Source organism: Aulonocara sp. 'chitande type north' Nkhata Bay, linkage group LG4, assembly GCF_057382095.1.
Source record: "Aulonocara sp. 'chitande type north' Nkhata Bay isolate Kocher_YH1m ecotype deep benthic linkage group LG4, A_spYH_male_GT1.1, whole genome shotgun sequence".
Lineage (NCBI taxonomy): Eukaryota > Metazoa > Chordata > Actinopteri > Cichliformes > Cichlidae > Aulonocara > Aulonocara sp. 'chitande type north' Nkhata Bay.
In genome coordinates, this window is record NC_141347.1 from 12,968,238 (window position 1) to 12,987,267 (window position 19,030).

Here is a 19,030-nt window from a genome sequence, read left to right on the forward strand (position 1 = left end):
TTACTGGGCAGAGACAGTCACAATGTGAAGCATTTCCTCATCGTTTTGTGAAATGTGGCAGCTGTTGAACGGGTACAAGCGCCAGCAGCTGTTTGATGATGTGCTGGTACTTCAGCTGAGGGAGTCAGATGCAAGGATAATGCATGATCAGCTTGCTCATCCACACATCTCCCATCAAGCCAAGGGTCACACTGGAGTGAAAGCAGTTTTGCCTATAGTCTCGGGTGGTGTGTGTATGCATGCTTGTGCAGAGTGTGTCATTGTAGGCATGTTTCATGTTTGCAGCTAAACATCTTCCAACTACTATCAGCTGTTTATTTTTGCATATCAAGTCTCTTATAGACATTGAGACACTTAAATACGTCAGACTGACAAATGTGTTTTGACAACACTCAGGGAGATAAGCGCTTGGTCTCCGGGATCTCTCCCTGGGACATGTTTCTATTTACACCTCCTCTACCGCGCACAAGAGACGCTTAATCTTCCCCGTGATTTGTGGCTTCATCTCCAAAATCCCTTTTCTCCACTTGTTCTTTTTCCTCTTCCTTCCTTACTTGTCTCTTACTTCCCCTCTGCTTCCTTTCATCTATTCGCCTTCTCTCCCCTCTGACGCCGTACATCAGCATTAGCGCTTCAGCCCATGTGTCATTGTGAAAGACCTTTACAGCAGCATTCATATGGGTGCAGTTACGCAGCAGACTGCATTGTTGTGGAAACGCAATGCTAAGGATAGGAAGAGCGCGATGCATTGACCTCCCCGTGCCAATAACAGCACTGTAATCACTTTAAATGTGTTTTATTGTCAGCTTTTCACAGATTAGAACCACCAATAATCTGTCCTCCTCCGTCCATCTCATTCCAAGCTGTTATTTTTGGCACTGGGATTCTGCCTTTTTGGATTAGTAGGAGTGCAAGTTTTTTTTTTTCTTCTTCTATGAGAGTCCTTATGTGTAGTGAGGAATAACAATATTGTACAGAATGATATCTACATGCTCCCCTATATTGTGGGGATAAATAACCTCAGGTGGATGTTTTGCTGGAACCATTTCTTTTCTTTTCTTTTCTTTTTTTTAATGGGACATAATGTGTCTGCACGCTCTGAATCTGCCTTCTCAACTGGAAATAAAAATCTCATGGGAACAGTTGGATAGACAAAAAGCCAAGCCCTGAAATATGCTTATGCAAGAACATAGCCTAATCCACTACTGTACTATGTCTAACGAGTCTGCCGATACAAGACACAATACTAACACTGCAAAAAGTAGAGTGCAATAAATAGTGTGCATAGAGGTAAAATGTTGCGTTGAGGAACTTTAGCACACTTTTATTTTAGTTGTTTACAAAAGGAAACCTGATAATTGGTCAGCTGACCTCACAAAAAAACAAAGAATAGCAAAGAGGTTATGTAAAAAAAATCATCCACGTATAATCCTTTATAGACCTGTCTAATTCATACCACCTAGGCTAACACACTCTAGGAGAGCTATATTTCCCTGCTCTCCCCTCAGGCTGAATATTGACTGATGACTTTCATTTTCGGCTATCAATTCATGCTGCTAATTTTACACATTTCAATTAATTCCAGGTGTTCTTGTGCAGGAGTTGCTATGATTAGAAGCTCCACGAGGATTAGGTTTTCTCTATCTCGGGGCTTTTGTCACGGTCCTGGGTCTTATGACCCAGTGTTTTGAGTTTGAGTTCATTTTGATGTTTATAGTTTATGTTAAGCCCTTCAGGTTTTCTAAGTTCATTTGTTACCATGTCTAGGTGATTTTAGTTCTTATTAATTCCCCCTCATGTTTCCAACCCATGTTAAGTCTCCCCTGCTCTTCATGTGTTTCATGTCTGTGTCTTACGTTGTCAAGTTCTGGTTGTCATGTCTGCGTTTCATTATGCTTCCTGTTTTATTTTGGAAGGAGTCATGTGTTCTTGGTTCTTTGTATTTAGCTTCACTGCTCCTGTCATTAGGTTCATGTTAGTCAGCTGTTTCCTCATGTGTCTCCACTTCCCCTGATCACCTCATGTGTGTATTTAAGTCCTCTGTTTTTGCATGTCATTTGTCAGGTCGTCTGCTTATCCATACCCTCACTTCAGCATTCTATGTCAGTTCACCACGTTTAAGGTTTTTCGTGTTTAGCTTTAGTTCACCCAGTTTAGGTTATGGTTTAGTGTTCACCTGTGTCCTGCTGTTTGTACTCCTTTTTTGTTGGCCTCAATAAACGGCTTATTTTCTGTTAAATCTACGCCACGTTCAGTTTATGGAGTTGCGTTTGGGTCCTTTTTGCCAACACCTACAGTCTGCCCTCGCCAGACTGTGACAGCTTTCTGCTGTTTTTCCAGCAAGAGCTCCAAATGCACAAATGCACATACATACAGATCTCATCTCTGGCATTTTTTTTTAGGTGGGGGTGATGTTTTTTCGCATGATCATCACAATTTACTTGCAGGCCTAAGGCTGTCATGGCTGTCTCTCTTGCAGCCTTCCCAGGCTGCTTGTGCCGAGCGCCTCTCTCTCTCTGCTGCAGGATGATGATGAGACTCCCCACAGGGATAATGACATCTAAGAGCGCCTCTCCAATGGATGTCCCCTGGATTTAATCGCACCCAAAGCTCAGCCCGGGAGAGACATGCACCCAAGAGACAGCAGCAAAAACATTACAGACACGCAGAGACAGGCAGCTTTGCCAGTTCGACAGGCAGCAGCCGCTGAGATGCACAAAGACGTAGAGTCGGTCAGACCGGCCAGCTCATCGGCAGACATCCAGCAGGAATGGAAGCAGACAGGAACAAACACACTGCCACAGGTGAACACCTAAGCATAGTGGGTGGCACCACAGTGAAACTGCTCTCTGCAAAGCTAAGACAGCTTTTCTAATCCAAAGAAGAGTATGACAAGATGTCTACTGATGCAGCGATCAGCCACAACATTACAACCACCTGCCTAATATTGCATTTATCTGCCCTGTGCCGCCGAAGCAGCTCTGATTCACCGAGACATGCATATACATGTAGCTCAACATCTTGAGCTCTCTGGAGATGTTCCTGAAAGGTTTAGCAGTGTGGTAGGGTGTACTATCCTGCTAGGAGGTTGCTGCCATTGGGGAGTGCCATTTAAGACAAATAGATTATTGATCTTATTCCTTCATCAGTTTTAATGTAGCTGATCGGTGTGAAACTGCCTTGGTGAAACTCCTTTCAGGTGATGCAAAGCTATCCAGTGTGTAAAATCAGCTTTTAAAAGAACCTGTTACTAGTAGAGAAATTCTTCTCCGCTCGCTCCCGTCCCATCTTCACTCACAAAAAAGCCTTCCAGCTAGCAGAGATTCGGCATCTTGCTCAAGGACACCTCTGCAGGTCAGACAGTCATCACAGTTCCTACTGTGCAAACCTTCTGCTCTCCTTAAATTGCTCATCAGCAGTGAAATCCAGTGCACATCATTAGAGATCTTTGATACAGGCATAAAAAACAGGCGGCAACAATCTGTTTCCTAATTACTGTAATTAGAAGGTGTTTTATCTTTTTTAATAGGGATACAACAAGTAAAGTGTAATTGTTCTGTTTGTTTAACACCTTAACTGCTTGCAATTACACAGAGGGTAAAAAACAAAAAAAATCGTCAGAACATTTGCATCTGAAATGCCGTCGTATGATACAAACCCAACACTTGAACCAACTTTTCAAAAAGCTCTCTGATGCACCAACAGCTTACTTATGAATATTCATTGATGCAAATATATCCACATGGTGGGTAGACTACGGGGAGCGGGTGTAAGAGATGATCTGACTCTAGCTCAGGTCAGGAGACCTCCTGAGCCTCTCTTCGCCTGTCGCCATGGCTACCAGGAGGACTCCATTTGCAGTGGCGTAGTCAATCGCTCCAGTACCTTCAATTAGCAACCCATTATCATTCATGAGTTTGTTTGTGCAAAGCTGTAAGATGGAATTCCAGTTAGTCCTTCCTCCCTGCACTCGCCTGCTGATATAAAGTTAAGGGTAGCAGAGGTGGCAGCGCCACAGCGGCACCCCCCTGCGCCGCGTTCCACTGAGCTAATTTCCACTCCGCCGAGGCCTGGCTCATGCCCATATCTCCCTAAGACGATGTCAGTTGTACTTGCAAGACACGCAAAGGTCATAAATTAGCAATAAAGTCCCTTTGAATGAGAGATACTGTTCAGCTTCAACCTGATGGTACTCCAAAGAGAAGCTTTTAAGACTCACTCTTCTGCATATAAATGTATTCATAGAGTTGGGTTTGCTCTGTTTCTGACAGTAAAGCACGGCCATTGTCCCCAGTCTTTGCCGCTATTCTTTGTACATCTTCCAGCTAAAAACCAGGAGCTACTTTCCCTGCAGAGCTGATTTGAATTGCGTGACCTGGGCTGAATGCTCTCGCTTCTCTTTAATGGAAGCATCCAACTCAACAGCTACTAACCTCACTTGATGCGGCACAGCTAAAAGAGTGGCATCATACAATAAACAAGGCCCACTGGCCTAGTAGTCCTCCTGGCTGTTTCTGTGATATAATAGCGTTGACCCCAGCGGCGCCGGAGCCTCCATATTGAGTTTTTATGTTTATGCAACCAGTAAGCTCCTCAACTATTTCACAATGCTGTCACAGTCTTCAGTGGCTGCGCGTGGCCGTGGCTTTTGCTGTGTGGACACTCTCAATTTCTGGTGGAAAATTGAGTCGCATCCAACAAGAGGCAAAGTGAGAGCGAGAAGCAGACCGAATGAGACAAAGAGACGGAGAGGAGTCAGAGGGGGAGAGCAAATGAGCCCTGTATATTTTATTCAGTGGCAGCAGAGTACAATTCATAATCAGGGCCGACTGATTCACAGTTTTAATTAAAAAGTAGCCTTATAGTGCCGGTGGTAACATTTTGATTTATGGAGACCCGACCACAGGCTCCCATCCACCAGGGGAGAGCGAGTTCAAGAGGAAGACGGGTGGGAAGAGGAGAGGAGAGGAGGGAGTGCTAACACTCATGAGGAGGTGAAGTGTCTCATTTCTCACAGCAAGGTGGATGGCACTGTGGGCACATAACTCAGTACAAGTGTGACAGAGTGCAGGTGCATGACAAGCTATACAGGTCTGTCTCTGCGCATGCGAGGCTCATCGATATATTGATACAGCTAATATTAGCGCCAGATTTGCAATTCCATGACAGCATCACATCCTTTTTGTTTTGACTGTCAAAGAAACAGTTACATGTAGTTTATGCTGACTCAGACTTTTCACAAGTGCACGGCCATGTCGGTCTTTAGGAGCTCAGAGTTTAGACGCATAGGGCGATGCTGCAACAACTTTTCTGACAGGAATTTTCCTAAAAACTCCTTAAACTTCCCCTTCCTTCTTGTTTAAACTTCTTGAATGGTGACGTCACATTTGGTGCATGATACAACCAACGCCCATGAAACAGGCTGCGGAAATAAACCGCTGTGGACGGCTGGATCTCTTGAGTGGGGTTTTGGGGCCTGTAGGTGTCTGTAATCCATAGCCAAGGGTTCTGCAAAATAATTTATAATTTAAGTATATAATTGAATTATTTACTATTATAAATTATAAAATTGTGCTGGAATATGTTGGTGCAGATAAACAAAACAAGAACTCCTGAGTCCCTCGCCACCGCCCCCATTATCTTTGGGACAACAGAAACTCTGATATGATTGTACCACATCCGAAGTATTTGGTTGTGGAAAAGGTTGTAATTTGCAACAAATGAAAAATATAATGGTTCTATAACCATGTTCAAGGGATTCACTCATTTCCCAACATTTTGGACCAGCGGACATCCCAGGAATCCACTGCATGGATAAATTCATCAATCCATCCATCTTCCACTTACCCAGTTCAGCGTTGCAGAGGATGTACAGCCTATCCCAGCAGTCTTAGGGCATAAGAGAGGTAGACTAAAGGTATCCACCGACTTCACATCACTAATGCCTATGTAGCAGTGATTGCTGTAAGTCAAAGAATTTCACTGGCAATCCCTCATCTCTTGTTGTCACTTCGCTGTTAATCTCTTCCTGTGTGTCTAACCCCCTTTAGAGTGCAAATGGTAAAAAGCCTATGCTTGATCAACTCTGTCAGGATTATGAGGGGGGAAACTTAGAAAACTTACTTTACTATAAGTGATCTCTAGCTACAAAAAGTTTGGAAACTAAACAGCTAATCAAATGGAGCTTATTTTTACTAACATTTAGGAGTGGGTTCAGGAGAAGAGAATACAAGAGATGGAAAAACCCTGATTAGCCAGAAAACCACTTCATATACCAATGAAAAAGCACTGTGCGCTTTTAAGCTTCTGAACTTTAAGTGAACATCAGAAACATAATGAACTACGTGCATTGTTTGGGGCAGAAAGGGGATTAAAAGGTTCTCATTTTATGTACAAAAAACAGCCAAAGCAGAAACACTCGCATGCTTCTATCACAGTTAAACCTTTCATTTCACCATAACGTTCCTGCTTTCAAATATTAGCATCAGCATCGGACTTAAAGACTGCAGCGTCAGTCCGAGTCCAGCTCGTACGTTAACAGTTACCCTTCATGATTCATGCCTTTGACCTGACACAGAAAACTTTAAGAAAAAAAAAGAATAGCATAAATGAGTATCAGAAGATAGATAGGAGATGGTATAGATATTGGCTGCAGAACAAAAAAGCCTTTTGGAAAACAGCCAGCACTGCAAATTTAAGCAGGGCTGATGGAATTTGCTTTGGTCTGACAGTAATGTTACGTTTATGTCAGGCCCTCCATTTAAATCACCACATAACAGAATCCCTCGATACAGACAGATTTTAATTAAAAAAAAAAAAAGAGAGAGAGAGAAAGGAGAGATAAATGCAGAGACAGCATGACAGAAAAGAGAGAGAGAGAGAGATGGAGCATTAGATGAGAAAAATGATGCGGAGAGAACAGAGGAGTTCTGAAGTGAGATAGAACAGTGAGTGACAGAAAAGGGGAAAGAAAGCGATTACATGAGTGAGATAAGTGGAAAGTAAGAGCTCATTCTGCAGTGAAGTGAAAACAGAAAAGCACAGTGTGTCTCTACATTAGTTATTCCTGCATTTTATATTTTTTTCTGTCCCAGTGCCTAAATGTTCTAGGGCTTCACCGTATGCATGTGTTGTTGCTTCCTTCTGTGCCTCTCTGTTCTTTTGTCACTCTTGCTGATTGACTGTTTTAAAGTTCTGGCTCACATCCAAACACCACAGTGAAAGTGCACACACACACACACGCACACACACACACACACACACATACAAAAAAAAGCACTATCATGAGCATTGACCCAACTCACACAGGTAAACGCAAGCACACCCAAGATGGCTGCATCACTTTAAACGATGCATATGCATACTTTGAAATAATCCATTTATATGCAGGCTCTCTGTTAAGTAATGAACATAAAAATGTTGCCACTCAAATGAGACTGTTCGAGCGTGCACACAGGCCTACTCCCTCTTAAATTACACAACTGACCTTTTTCAGCAAAAAAAAAAATACAAGAAAGAAAGAAAAAGACAAGTAGATGCCAATTCTGTTAAAATACAGACCTGTTATTTGTTTGATTATAACTAGCAATTATAAAAGCATCTCACTCTTGTCATTATACGAGTTAATACATGACGCACGCTTTTAAGTGAAAGAAAAACATTGTGAATCGTGAGGGCTCGGCAAAAAGTCACTTCTTAAAGTTAGAGCGCTTAAAAATTTAGCCGCTAGATGTCAGTTAAGTTGTAGTTTGCAGCCAGCCGAGTTCTGCTTTCTCACCCCTGGCAATCCTAGCTATCGTGGCTGTTGTAGGAAACATGTTTTAGTCACCCAAGAGAGCTCAAAAACATTACATTTAGACTTAAACCCATAACAGCTGCAGCTGGGCAATGTGTTTCTACTGTTTGGACTGGATCCCCCCAAGAATTTTTCCCTATTTGTGGAAGGCTGTCAATCCACTGTTTACCTCAGCAGTCAATGGCGGGTGAGAAGCATTTACTTCTTTAAGAGGCTGTAAAACTTTCTGAAAGGACTCCGACACACAAAGAGTCAAAAAAGTTCACTTCCAACCAATGATAGCAATACTGTAGTGAGTTGTTGAGGCCATCCTGAACTTTTATGTCACTAAGACTATTGTTTTTGCCGGTGTTAGCATCACTTAGCCACTGTTAACTTCTCTTAGCTGCTGCTAGCTAGCATGATTGACACTGTGTTTGAAGCTGATGTAAAAAAGTTGATTGTTGGACACTTAGCAAATAAACTCTCACGCGTGTTAATGTACTCAAGATGTTTATCAGAGGGAAAGTATGATTTTTAGGAGACAAACCTAACATTAGCTGGTATAGTAACTAGCTTGTTCTAATTTAGTCAGAATAGCTGTCAGCTGTCCAGAGACAGGGCCACATCTCTATTGACAGTCATTGCAATAATATATGCAATAATAAATACGCATGTTTATGCACGATCTCTTGGAGATGAGGCTTGAAGTGAGGAGGAAAAGGATGATGTTTTATTAAAACACCAGTGGCGTTGTCCCTTTCCTCCACAAAATGGTGACCACTCGCATGTGTTTTTATCGGAAATATTTTAAGATTACGAGAACCCATTAATTTGTTGGAATACACAGCTACACACTAATCTATATAATGAAAACAATAATCTTTTTTTCTATATAAAATCCCATCAAAATGACTGACTGCCCTTTCAGACGTTTCACTTCTCTCTGCACACATGCGCAGAACTGTAAATCTCGATTGTTTCTGAACTATTTTAGGTCACCCCGAGGGTTTCCTTTCTTCATAATAGATGTCAGACACTTGAGCAGCAGTTACAGATAATGTCAGACAGCAATTCTGTCGTGACAGATATTAGAGCTCCAGCAGACTTCTGTCACACTCAAACTCACCACTTAGCAGCAAGAAAGTGCTACTTTCTTGTGGTATAGCAAACATATCATTAATATGTAGAATTACATAGAGTGCTTGCCCATGTGGGAGGGAACCTGTCAGTCATCAAGCCACCTCTATATCTGTAACCGATATCAGACCCAAACATGGTTACATTGTATGAGAGCCCTATAAGAAAAAAGAAGCCTGAATGTTGCATTGAGTTCGTCGTTTGAGTATTAATATGTATTCTATGGATCTCCTGGCCTGAGACACTTTAAAGAGTCTCTGCCCTCTACTGATTTTTATAGTACTATTAAATATATATGTGTATGTAATACATCTGGAACATAAGTTTCTGCTGGTCAGCTACTATTTTTTTTATGGTTTTTAAGAGATCTGTAATGAAAGAGAACATGTTTTAAAATCTTAGGTAGAAGAACTTAAACCTACTCACAGGTATTCTTTCACACGTACACATTTTAATGGAGGTACCATCAAGGTCTGGCTGTGCTAGCGTGTTCTAATTGTCTCATCTTTCGAAGTGGCACATTTTTGGGCCGAGGTTTAATTTCACACCCAATCCACCTCTAATGCTGCTGTTATTTACACCCTGTCCCATCAACACTGCGCACACATGCAAACGCACTTACACCCTCCACTTACACCTCTAAACATATTCCTGTCCCCTCCCCATCACCCATCTCTACCAGTCGCTGTCATTTCGATCTTTCTGTGCCCCCTCATCTTTCCCTTAATGTCCCATCACCCAACAACAGCCCATCTCTGCTAATGGTAAGTTAATTGGCAGTCTGTTGTCATGCATTACTAACAGCATTAGAAATAAAAGACACACACACACTTGTCATTCTGCCTGTGAACATGAATAGAACAAGATCAACCACAATATGATTTTATTTATTTCAAAACATCTGTCCTTAAAACAACATCTGGATTTGCCTTAAAATTAATTTTGACAGTCTACTGACTTCTAGCACTATGCTCAAGTGTCACTCTCTTGTGCATAACACTTAATGGTGCTAACTCACCACCTACAGATCTTCAGCATGGACGTCCATCCGTTCATACATCCATCCTTTAATGAGCCCGGAGCAGCTAGCCTGCTAACAAAAACTAGTCGGCTATCAGACATCATCTCTATTCTTGCTTCCCATCACTGGCTTCGGGTGAAATTCAGAATTCATTTTATTAATAACATCTAAAGCCCCACATGGCCCTATTCATGTCTTCATCACTTAGATTGGACTATTGCAATTCTCTTTACCTGGGCCTCCAACTCTCCCTCCTTCAGCGCTTGCAATTAGTCCAAAATGCTGCAGCACGCCTCCTAACCAGCACTAGAAGGCATGATCACATCACCCCTGTCCTTGCTAACTTACACTGGCTTCCCGTCAAATATCGCATTGATTTTAAAATCCTTTTGCTCACTTCTAAAATTTTAAATAACTTGGCCCTTAGCTACTTAACTGATCTCCTTGACCTATATAACCCAAAAAGAGCACTAAGATCCTCCAGGCAACTGCTCCTAATGCAACCGATATCTCGTTTAAAAGCCAGAGGTGACCGTTCCTTTGCTATTGCCACTTATAGACTCTGGAATAATTTCTTGGAATCTATTCAATCATTCAAATCGTACTTAAACTTAGCTCAAAAACTTAGCTTTTGAAGCAAATTAGTTTGACTTTCACTCGGCCTGCACTACACCATGTAATTGTAATTTTTAATTGCAATTGTACTATTTGTTTCTTGTTCTGCCCGCTTTGCAGTATTATTGTGAAGCACTTTGATGTACACTAGTCTTTTAAAATGTGCTACAGAAATAAACTTTGATTTGATTTGATGGCCATGCTCTTGTGTATATAGCACAGCTACAGAGAATTTATAACAGCAGTCAGCCTCTCTGATCATCTTTAATGGTTTCACACTCTTATTTTAAACCCAGAGGTAACCACGCTTTGAGGTTATGGCACGTAGTTTATTCACTCCAACAATATTAGATCCACTTTAAAGAACACTGGCTAAGAGCAGCTAACAGAGGCTAACAGCAGCAAAAACAGCAGCGCTTACCGACAGAAAACTTCAGGATTTTCTCAACAACTCACCTCAGCTTCTGTCATCTGACAGATGTGAGCGTCACTGATTTATCAACTTTTATCGGACTCCTTTCACAAAGTTCTCTATCCCTATCCAGAGTAAATAGACACAAACATATTACAGGTGAGGTAAACAGCAGACTGACAGGCTACACTTTACCATTTACTCACTACAGATGGAAGGCAGTCCGATTTGTTTGCCTTACCGTAGCTACAATTGCACATTTGAATTGAGAGAGATAAGGAAACAGAATTCATATGACTGCAGTTTGCAAAAAACTGATATCTAGTTTTGAGATTTTACACACGTTACCTTTAAAGGCCCCAACTTCAAATCACAAATACTAAAAAACAGTATTGGTCTCCATAGATAAAATAATTCAGGGGGTCAAAATGTCCAAAATTTGTTTGTACACCTTTGCATTTACTGGTGAGATAATGACTGAAATCTCTCCTGGTCCTTTCCCTGACATTCAACCCCAGCATTGGACCATAACTCCAGTGCCAGCTCAGACCTGTGATTTATTACTAAACATCACTTTTATCCAGTCATCCACAGCGCAGTAACGCGTCTCTTTATCCCACTGTGTTCTCTTGTGTAGGTGTGAGTGCTGGTTTTTGTTTGGCTTGTCTTTATGTAAATCCCTCTTCATTAAGTCCATTTCTTGCAGTTCTGTCACAAAAACTGGCTCCTGTGCTGCACATTTGTTTTTTGTGTATTTTCGACAGTTCATTTACACTGGTGCTCTGACATCTTCCAACTACCCTTTACAACTTTCCTTTTAACCCCCTTTGTTTCTACTTGTTTAAGACCCAGCTGAGAACAGCCAAACTTTATGTTGGATTTCCTTCTTGAAAGAAGTCTGTATCGTTTCAAGTAACAGCTTTCAATCAGCCAAATCCAACAGTTTGTTACGGTTTGCAAACACTTTAACTATAGACCTTTTGTCACAAACCTGGAAACAAAATAATTTTGTGCTGTATTTGTGTTTTATTTATTGCTACAAATTAAAAAAGCCTAACAACCTCCAAATGCAGTGATTAGATGACAAACAGTTCAATCCAATTAAACACCAAGCTGTGTGACAGTGCCTTTTAGCAATATTGAACATGCAACATGTTTAAATGGATATTTAGATCAAATGAGAGTGCAACTGAAAAATTTCTATAGATCAACTTGTATTTTTTTTTTGCACTGCCTTCTCTGTGGCATGATCGGCAATTAATCAATCGGCTCTCTTGTGCAAAGAAATACTGGCCACGTTTTTTACAACTCAACAATCCTACATGGACACTTACATCGTTATCAGTAGCTCTGAAACTCTGGTCCCGGCTTTCACAAATCGATGTGAGATGCAAACAGGAACAATCGACTAAACACACAGAAGGAGTTAAATGGCTGCATGAGAGCTGCACCGTCTTCAGGTCCATTCAGTTTAATCAGCCAGACTTTGACAAATCTATTATCTTTGTATTCTGTAAAATAGCGCACATCGCAATCGCCTCTCTCACACGCTTCCTTTTGTCTGTGCGCCTGGTTGGAAGCACTACAGCATCTGGTTGTTCTATATGACACAGATTGCCCCTCTCCACACTTCCCCCTCCCTTGCTCTGCATCCTGGTTGCCACACATCATGGGTTTTGACAGTATGTGGATGATGTCCCTGAGGGAGGCATTAGCTCCCTATCGGGTCTTTTTTTGCTAAACTCCTACTGGGTATTTTTCTTTAAACACAACCCAATCAATAACTTTTAATATTACCTTCTGGCAAACACAGTCAGGGCGAAAAAAGCTGCAGGTGGCTTTGTGGCTGAGGCTGAGAGCCTCGGAGGCAAGAGGCAGAGTAGAAAATGCTGTGGAGTTTGCTTTGCTTTAGTGAGCCCACTGAAGCGCGGTGAGCATTACCGATGACATTTCAACAGCAGCGGGGCTGCGAGACAGCGCCGTGCATTCGGGTTCAACTTGCAGAAGCGAGTGCATTCAGGTATGGTTGAGGGTCACTGCCCGTGCTTGACCATTTCATCTTTGCAACATCACAAACAGGCTTTTAGAGGTTTTTGTGTGTATGTGTGTGTGTGTGTATGTGTTTGTGCACAGCTTAGACGATGATGATGATGCACCTCCATCCAGTCTCATGGCAGGGGGGCACTACTTTCTCTTGCATTGGGGGAAGTAATCTCTTTTCTGGTATACACTGATTTATTGTCTGGCACAGCTTTGATAATGGGAAATAAAAACAGTGCTTAGTGGAGCTGGGAGAAAGAAAAAGAAGTTTAAATAGCGTTACTTAGTTGCAGCTCCTGCACAACAGCACATTAATCAGATCTCTTAGTATCGGATTAATCACACACTAGGACATAGGTGTTATTATTCCAAATTAAAGCAGGATCCTAGTGGCTGCCTTTAAATCAGGGATGACACCAAGTTGGATAAAGTCATGTAAAACCCAGATTCAGTCATTACATGTTCTAAGAGCAAACAGGTTTTTTTCCCCTTTCATTTTAAACCCCGGAAATATATGAATTTCCCTGTCTCACTGGTCTGTCAATCTGCAGCATACAAATGATTGTGCGTTTCATCTTTCAGCTGCAACACCCACATGTCACTCCTCAAAGCACGAGCACAAGCGCTTCCTGTCTATCGTGGCTGCATAAAGATGCTGACCTGTGGCATTCACACGCCGAAACAAATAAGTCACACGCTCCTACAACACAACCTCTAGGTGAAACAACAAGTCAGCTGAAAACGGAGCGCACAGCTGCTCTTATAGAGCGCTGGTCACATACCTGTTCAAGCTTACAGTTAAAACTTGAGGAAACGTGGACACATTTGCACATGTGGGCAGCAGGAAAGACAGGATTACAGCATAATATTAATATTAATACAAATATTCACAGACAATTGTAAAATTTAGGGAAAAAGACAGTGAATTGTTTGATATCAAAATGATCTGCCTGCACCTGTGTTTACAAAACAACACACTTTTGTAAACCACTCATAACACTAACCACACCTATGAGCGCTATTTGGGGATTGTGCTGACACACTATTTTTCAGCATTTAGTAAATGTGGCCCTCACTGTCTTGTTCACTATTTATACTTAAAACACACTAAGGTGTCACTTTTGTTTTAAGCCTCTTTTTTTTTTTACTAGCCAAATTATGTAGGAATGACCTTGCTAACCATACTAGCTAGCTAGCATTAGCATTACTTGGACCTTTAAAACGGTAGTCAACAAACGAATGGACCAGAAATTTAGTAGCCTAGTCAGTATTAACACCAGGAGAATTACACAATTTGTATCCTATGTGCTTAGGCATAAACTTTTGTGCTAAAAAGTATTTTCTGCTTCTTTAGCATGTAGCTTTTGGCTTGTACTGTTGTGCTAAACAGGTTTGCTTTGCCAAAGAAACCAGAAAAGTCATTTTAAATCACTGACATGGTAATGGAAGACCATTCTTTGAAATGTCAACATTTTATTCTGTTAACAGGACACAGACTGAAATGTTAGGATATTTCCAAGTAGCCTTAATTTAAATTAGCTTAAGCATGTATAAAGTGCTAACCATTGCAAACATTTTAGCCAAAGCAATTTTAGCTAGCTAAAAAAAAGCTAATTTACATTTCAGGTAAGCAAGATGCTACTTACAAAACTACAATTAAAAAAAAAAAAAAAAAAAAAAACATTGTCACATTTTCAGAATTTTGGTATCAAAAGCTATCCGGTTGTTCAGTCTGACGTCACTAGCCGTGTCTGGGTCTAAACTCCGCTGCAGGTCCATATATCAAACGATCACTATGGCATTACTGAGAGTTGAAAAACTGTCTAAAGTCTTTCATCTTTAATAAAATGATCAGCGTTCTGCTCTACCAGGTGTAAAAATTGAGTTTAACATCCAGGCATCCATGAAAATGGAATTTATGACATTTAACGGAGTTAGAAGTTAGCAGGAAGTTAGCTCGCTAGCTTCTATCTAAATACAATAAATCATGTCCTGACTGCGGGGTTTTGGAAACAAATTAAAACGTACAGCTCTGTTATCACTTCCAAGACAGAAAACTAAACAGCAGTGACGTTTGCAGGGTTACTGAAGTTTGGCTAGCTGGTATATAATGATGTGCTACGTGACCGCTAGCGACACAGCTATGTTAGCATAATATAAACAAGCTAACTTTTTTTCCACTCGATAAAAGTTACCGTGAGTGTTGTCGGTGGTCAGGAACAAATGTAATCGCATGGCAGGATGCTGTAAAAGGACCAAACTTCAGCCAGGAGAACAACTGAGATAATCCATCCACAATACGAGGTTAGTCATTCATATACTGCTGCATGGGCTGGGCTGTAGTTACATCCTAAGGTTTTAAAAACTGAGCTTAAATAAATGATTAGTGGTAATAAAAGCCGAGGGAGGTCAACAGGGATCACCGACTGTTTTAGGAGCTTTTTGAGATCAAATAGAAGAAAATACATAACATTAAACATGTTAACAACACAAAAGCCATATTAAACGCAGACTACTTTAGACCCGGAAGTAGGATTCGTCGCGTCATCACTGAACAACCGGATTGTAAGGTTCTGGTCACATTTCCATTCATCTTCTATGTACAGTCTTTTATGTTCCCTGCTTTCTTTAAAGGAAACAAACTCTAACAAGTACAAAATAATGAATTAACACACTGGATGACATTAAAGAAAATAAATGAAGGAGCATGAAAACAATGTCAATCCTACTGATTTGGCCTGAATTAGCTGGGAGTCATAGCCAAATCACCTGAGCCATTTCAAGTAAGATAGACTTTTATTTTAGTCTATAAAAATCAGGAATCTGCCCATGCCTACACAAATCACAGGACGACATCATCAGATTGTTAGCTTTTCACACTTAGCAGCCTGAATTACTTAATTTGCAGGCATTTAAAACAGAAAAAGCAGCTGTGCTATATGTTGACACTGAAAACCATGTAAACAATTAATCATTTGTCACAGATTCAAATCTTGAACATCAACTAACAGTTTCAGCACTTGTTCAGTCCAAAAAATTGGAGCACAAACACTGACAGCACCTGAAGCCTCCCCACAGCAGCATCTGAGGACGTGCCAGAAAATAACAGATGCCACCAAAGCAAATGTTGGATGTGCAGCAGCTAATGACTGGATCCGCAGGCCGTTTTCCAGGTGACTTATGCTACCGCTCCACCGCTGGAGACAAGGATGAGTGAAGCCGCATTGATCTGCTGGTTCTCAAAGCAATCGATTCCACCGCATGGATCTTTGCCGTGTTTTAAGGTCAAGCATGTATGTGATCTTGCGGTCAAATTTTAATTAATGCTAATATATGTAGCATCGCATTACTCTGAGACAGCTAAACACCTGAGACATTTATCCTGCATGACTGAGTTTCTGTAGCTTCCAAGTTTACTCGACTGCAAGCGGACTGAGCATCAGTGACGCTTTAAACTAACAATGTGACCGGCATTCATTACAAAGGGAAACGTGCCAGTGCGAGCTGTTGATGCAATGAGATGCCCACACGCACTGCTGTGTAATTTCACACGAGGTGAAAAAACAAAATAGACAGCGGCACAGGCGCAAAAAAATTTTAAAAAGCTGCGCTCTTTTCTACCTTCTACTCCACATCCCCAGAAACAACTACCAAAACACTTCCCCTCTTCTCTTCCTCCTATTGTCTCTTATTATGAGAGCTTCTCTTTATCAGAAGCTTCCTGACTCTTGAATTTCTTCCAATTTAGAAAAGACACAGAGAGAGGTTGAAAAAAAATTATATCAGTAAAAATAAGGTGATCGCAATAATGGCCTGTTCAGCAAAAGACTGTAATACCAGGATTACAGGAGAAAGACAACGTTTATCTTACTGTTACACCTCAACGCCGAAATCTACCTTTAACTGCACTCCGTACATTAGCAGAGAGAGAAGAAGGCTGACCCTAAAAATGTTCAAATTGCATTTAACACGTCAAAGACTGCGGCTTTCATTTAAGACTGGTGACGTGGGCTCTTTGAGTCTAAATAAAAAGTCTCTTGTTAAATGGATTTGACTGAAAAAATGATTGAAAAGCTATGCAGCACTTAATTAGCGGCGCTGAACGGCGCCGATATAACGAGGGGCCAGAATCCCATTTAGGTTAGGTACACAAAGGTTGGAGATAAAGCTTTTAAAAAACTCATGAGACATTATTATTCTAATATGTCCTCATTTAGGCCATTATTCCAGCCAGAGCCTTTTTTTCTAAACAGTTTATGTAAGAGCAGGAAGCACGCTCGAATAATAAGCCCAGCAGACTAATAATCTGCCAGTGTACGTGTGAATGCTATATTTTTTTTTTAATCAGAAACAGCGGCGCGTTGTTGTTAATTAGATGCATCATCGCTGTTAATATATCTGTGTGGCATTAGCCGAAGCAGATAAGCGACTTGATGCTTGAAGGGCCGAGGCTAAAGCTAAAGCTCTTTGTTACAAAGCCACGCCGTTGCTCTGCTGCTGGCTAAAAGGCAGCAGGTTAAAGGTGTAGAGGAGTGCCTGTGTAATGGTGCTGTTTGTAGTGTGCTCACACAGTCCACACACTCCATCCCACCACAAAACGAGGAGACTAAATTTGCACCAAGGCTCAGTCTCCTAACGTCACCGCTGATTAACAGTGCATGAGATGAGAGAGACGAAAAAGAAATAGAGAAGAAAAAAGTTACTGAGGAGTAATGGATGAGAAAATGTTGAAATCTACTGATATGATGATGACCTCCCATTGCCCCTGGTGGTAAAAACATTTGCTCTGTGTAATCTGGTCCTGGGTGAGAGTGGGAACGACGTCTTCTTTCATCTTTCTCTCTGTCGTCCACAAACATGCAGCGCGTGAAAACATGAGAACAGCTGACACACACACAAACGACAAAAACCAAAAAAACGAATTTAACAAAACCTTTAATTGCCTGATCAATGCCTGTGGAGTGTAAACGTGGCCGATAGTCGATCGAGGTGGGCGGGGTCGGGTTGAACGACCACGTGCTGACGCGTGCCATTGATCAAAGTGCACACTGTGCTAAAAACCAAGGATTAAACCATTCATCTGCAAGCTCCACCTTGAACCATTATCCTGACCCGCAAGCAAACCTGGCATAAGATACGAAGCAATAAAAAAACACACACTACAGAAGTTTAAGAACATCCATCATTGAGCGTTAGGAGAGGCACACACAGCCGAGATAAGATGGTTTGTTTCAGCGGTTCTCTACGGGGACAACACGAGAAAACTAAGAAGAGCTCCATGCATCAATATTGTCTTACTTTGTGTTTTGCCAGCCAAAGTCTCATCCCAGCGTCTCAGAAGTAGCATGATGGTGCGGCCTGGGACTCCTCTCTCCCTCTCATAGCCTCAGACTGAGGGAGGCCGAACTAAAGTCAACATGAGAGAAAAGACAATATGATTATTGAATGTGAGTGGCTGCTGTTAAAAAACTAATTTTGAGCTCTTTTTCCTGACTGTACATAAACAGTGCTGCATTCTGGGTTATCACAACTTGTCCCTGAGGGTGATGACAGTCTCCCCCTCAAGGGTTTCCCGTGATTTTGCCTCTCATAACAGGCCGTGATGATGCAGAGCGGTCGAAAAATTGGAATAGAGCGGGAAGTGACAGGAAATGATTACAAATGTTATCCCTGTGGAAAAATTACACAATTACATTAAACTGAATCAGATCTGAGGAGCACCGAAAGCTTTTCTTGTGGACAAATAAACACAGCATTAAAAACAACTTTCACCCCAAAATCAAGTTTACATATTTTTACAGTAGTGCTACAATATCATTTATCCATCTAGATGGTTTTGGTGTGAGCTGCTCTGTTCTGTAGATACCATGTTTGCCTTCTCCTGAGCGTACTGTCCTCTGTCCAGAAAAACAGAAATCCCCAGATCTTGTTGTGAACAGTTTCACGTAGGAACTTTCTTTGCATTCTAGTGTCCGCATCTACATCTGCCAACCGACGGAGGAGTGCAGCTAGCTGACATCACGGCTCA

General features: G+C 41.4%; 1 protein-coding gene across 2 annotated transcripts in view; it reads right to left on the bottom strand.

Annotated features, from left to right (window-relative positions):
- Nucleotides 1–19,030, bottom strand: part of grin2ba (glutamate receptor, ionotropic, N-methyl D-aspartate 2B, genome duplicate a) — a 140,753-nt gene that overhangs the window by 114,623 nt on the left and 7,100 nt on the right. For both annotated transcript variants that reach the window (XM_086288498.1, XM_086288500.1), the window contains exon 3: nt 18,301–18,408. In XM_086288498.1, coding sequence (XP_086144624.1) covers nt 18,301–18,327 — 27 coding nt within the window. In that variant the 5' untranslated portion in view covers nt 18,328–18,408. The remainder of the gene's footprint in view (nt 1–18,300; nt 18,409–19,030) is intronic.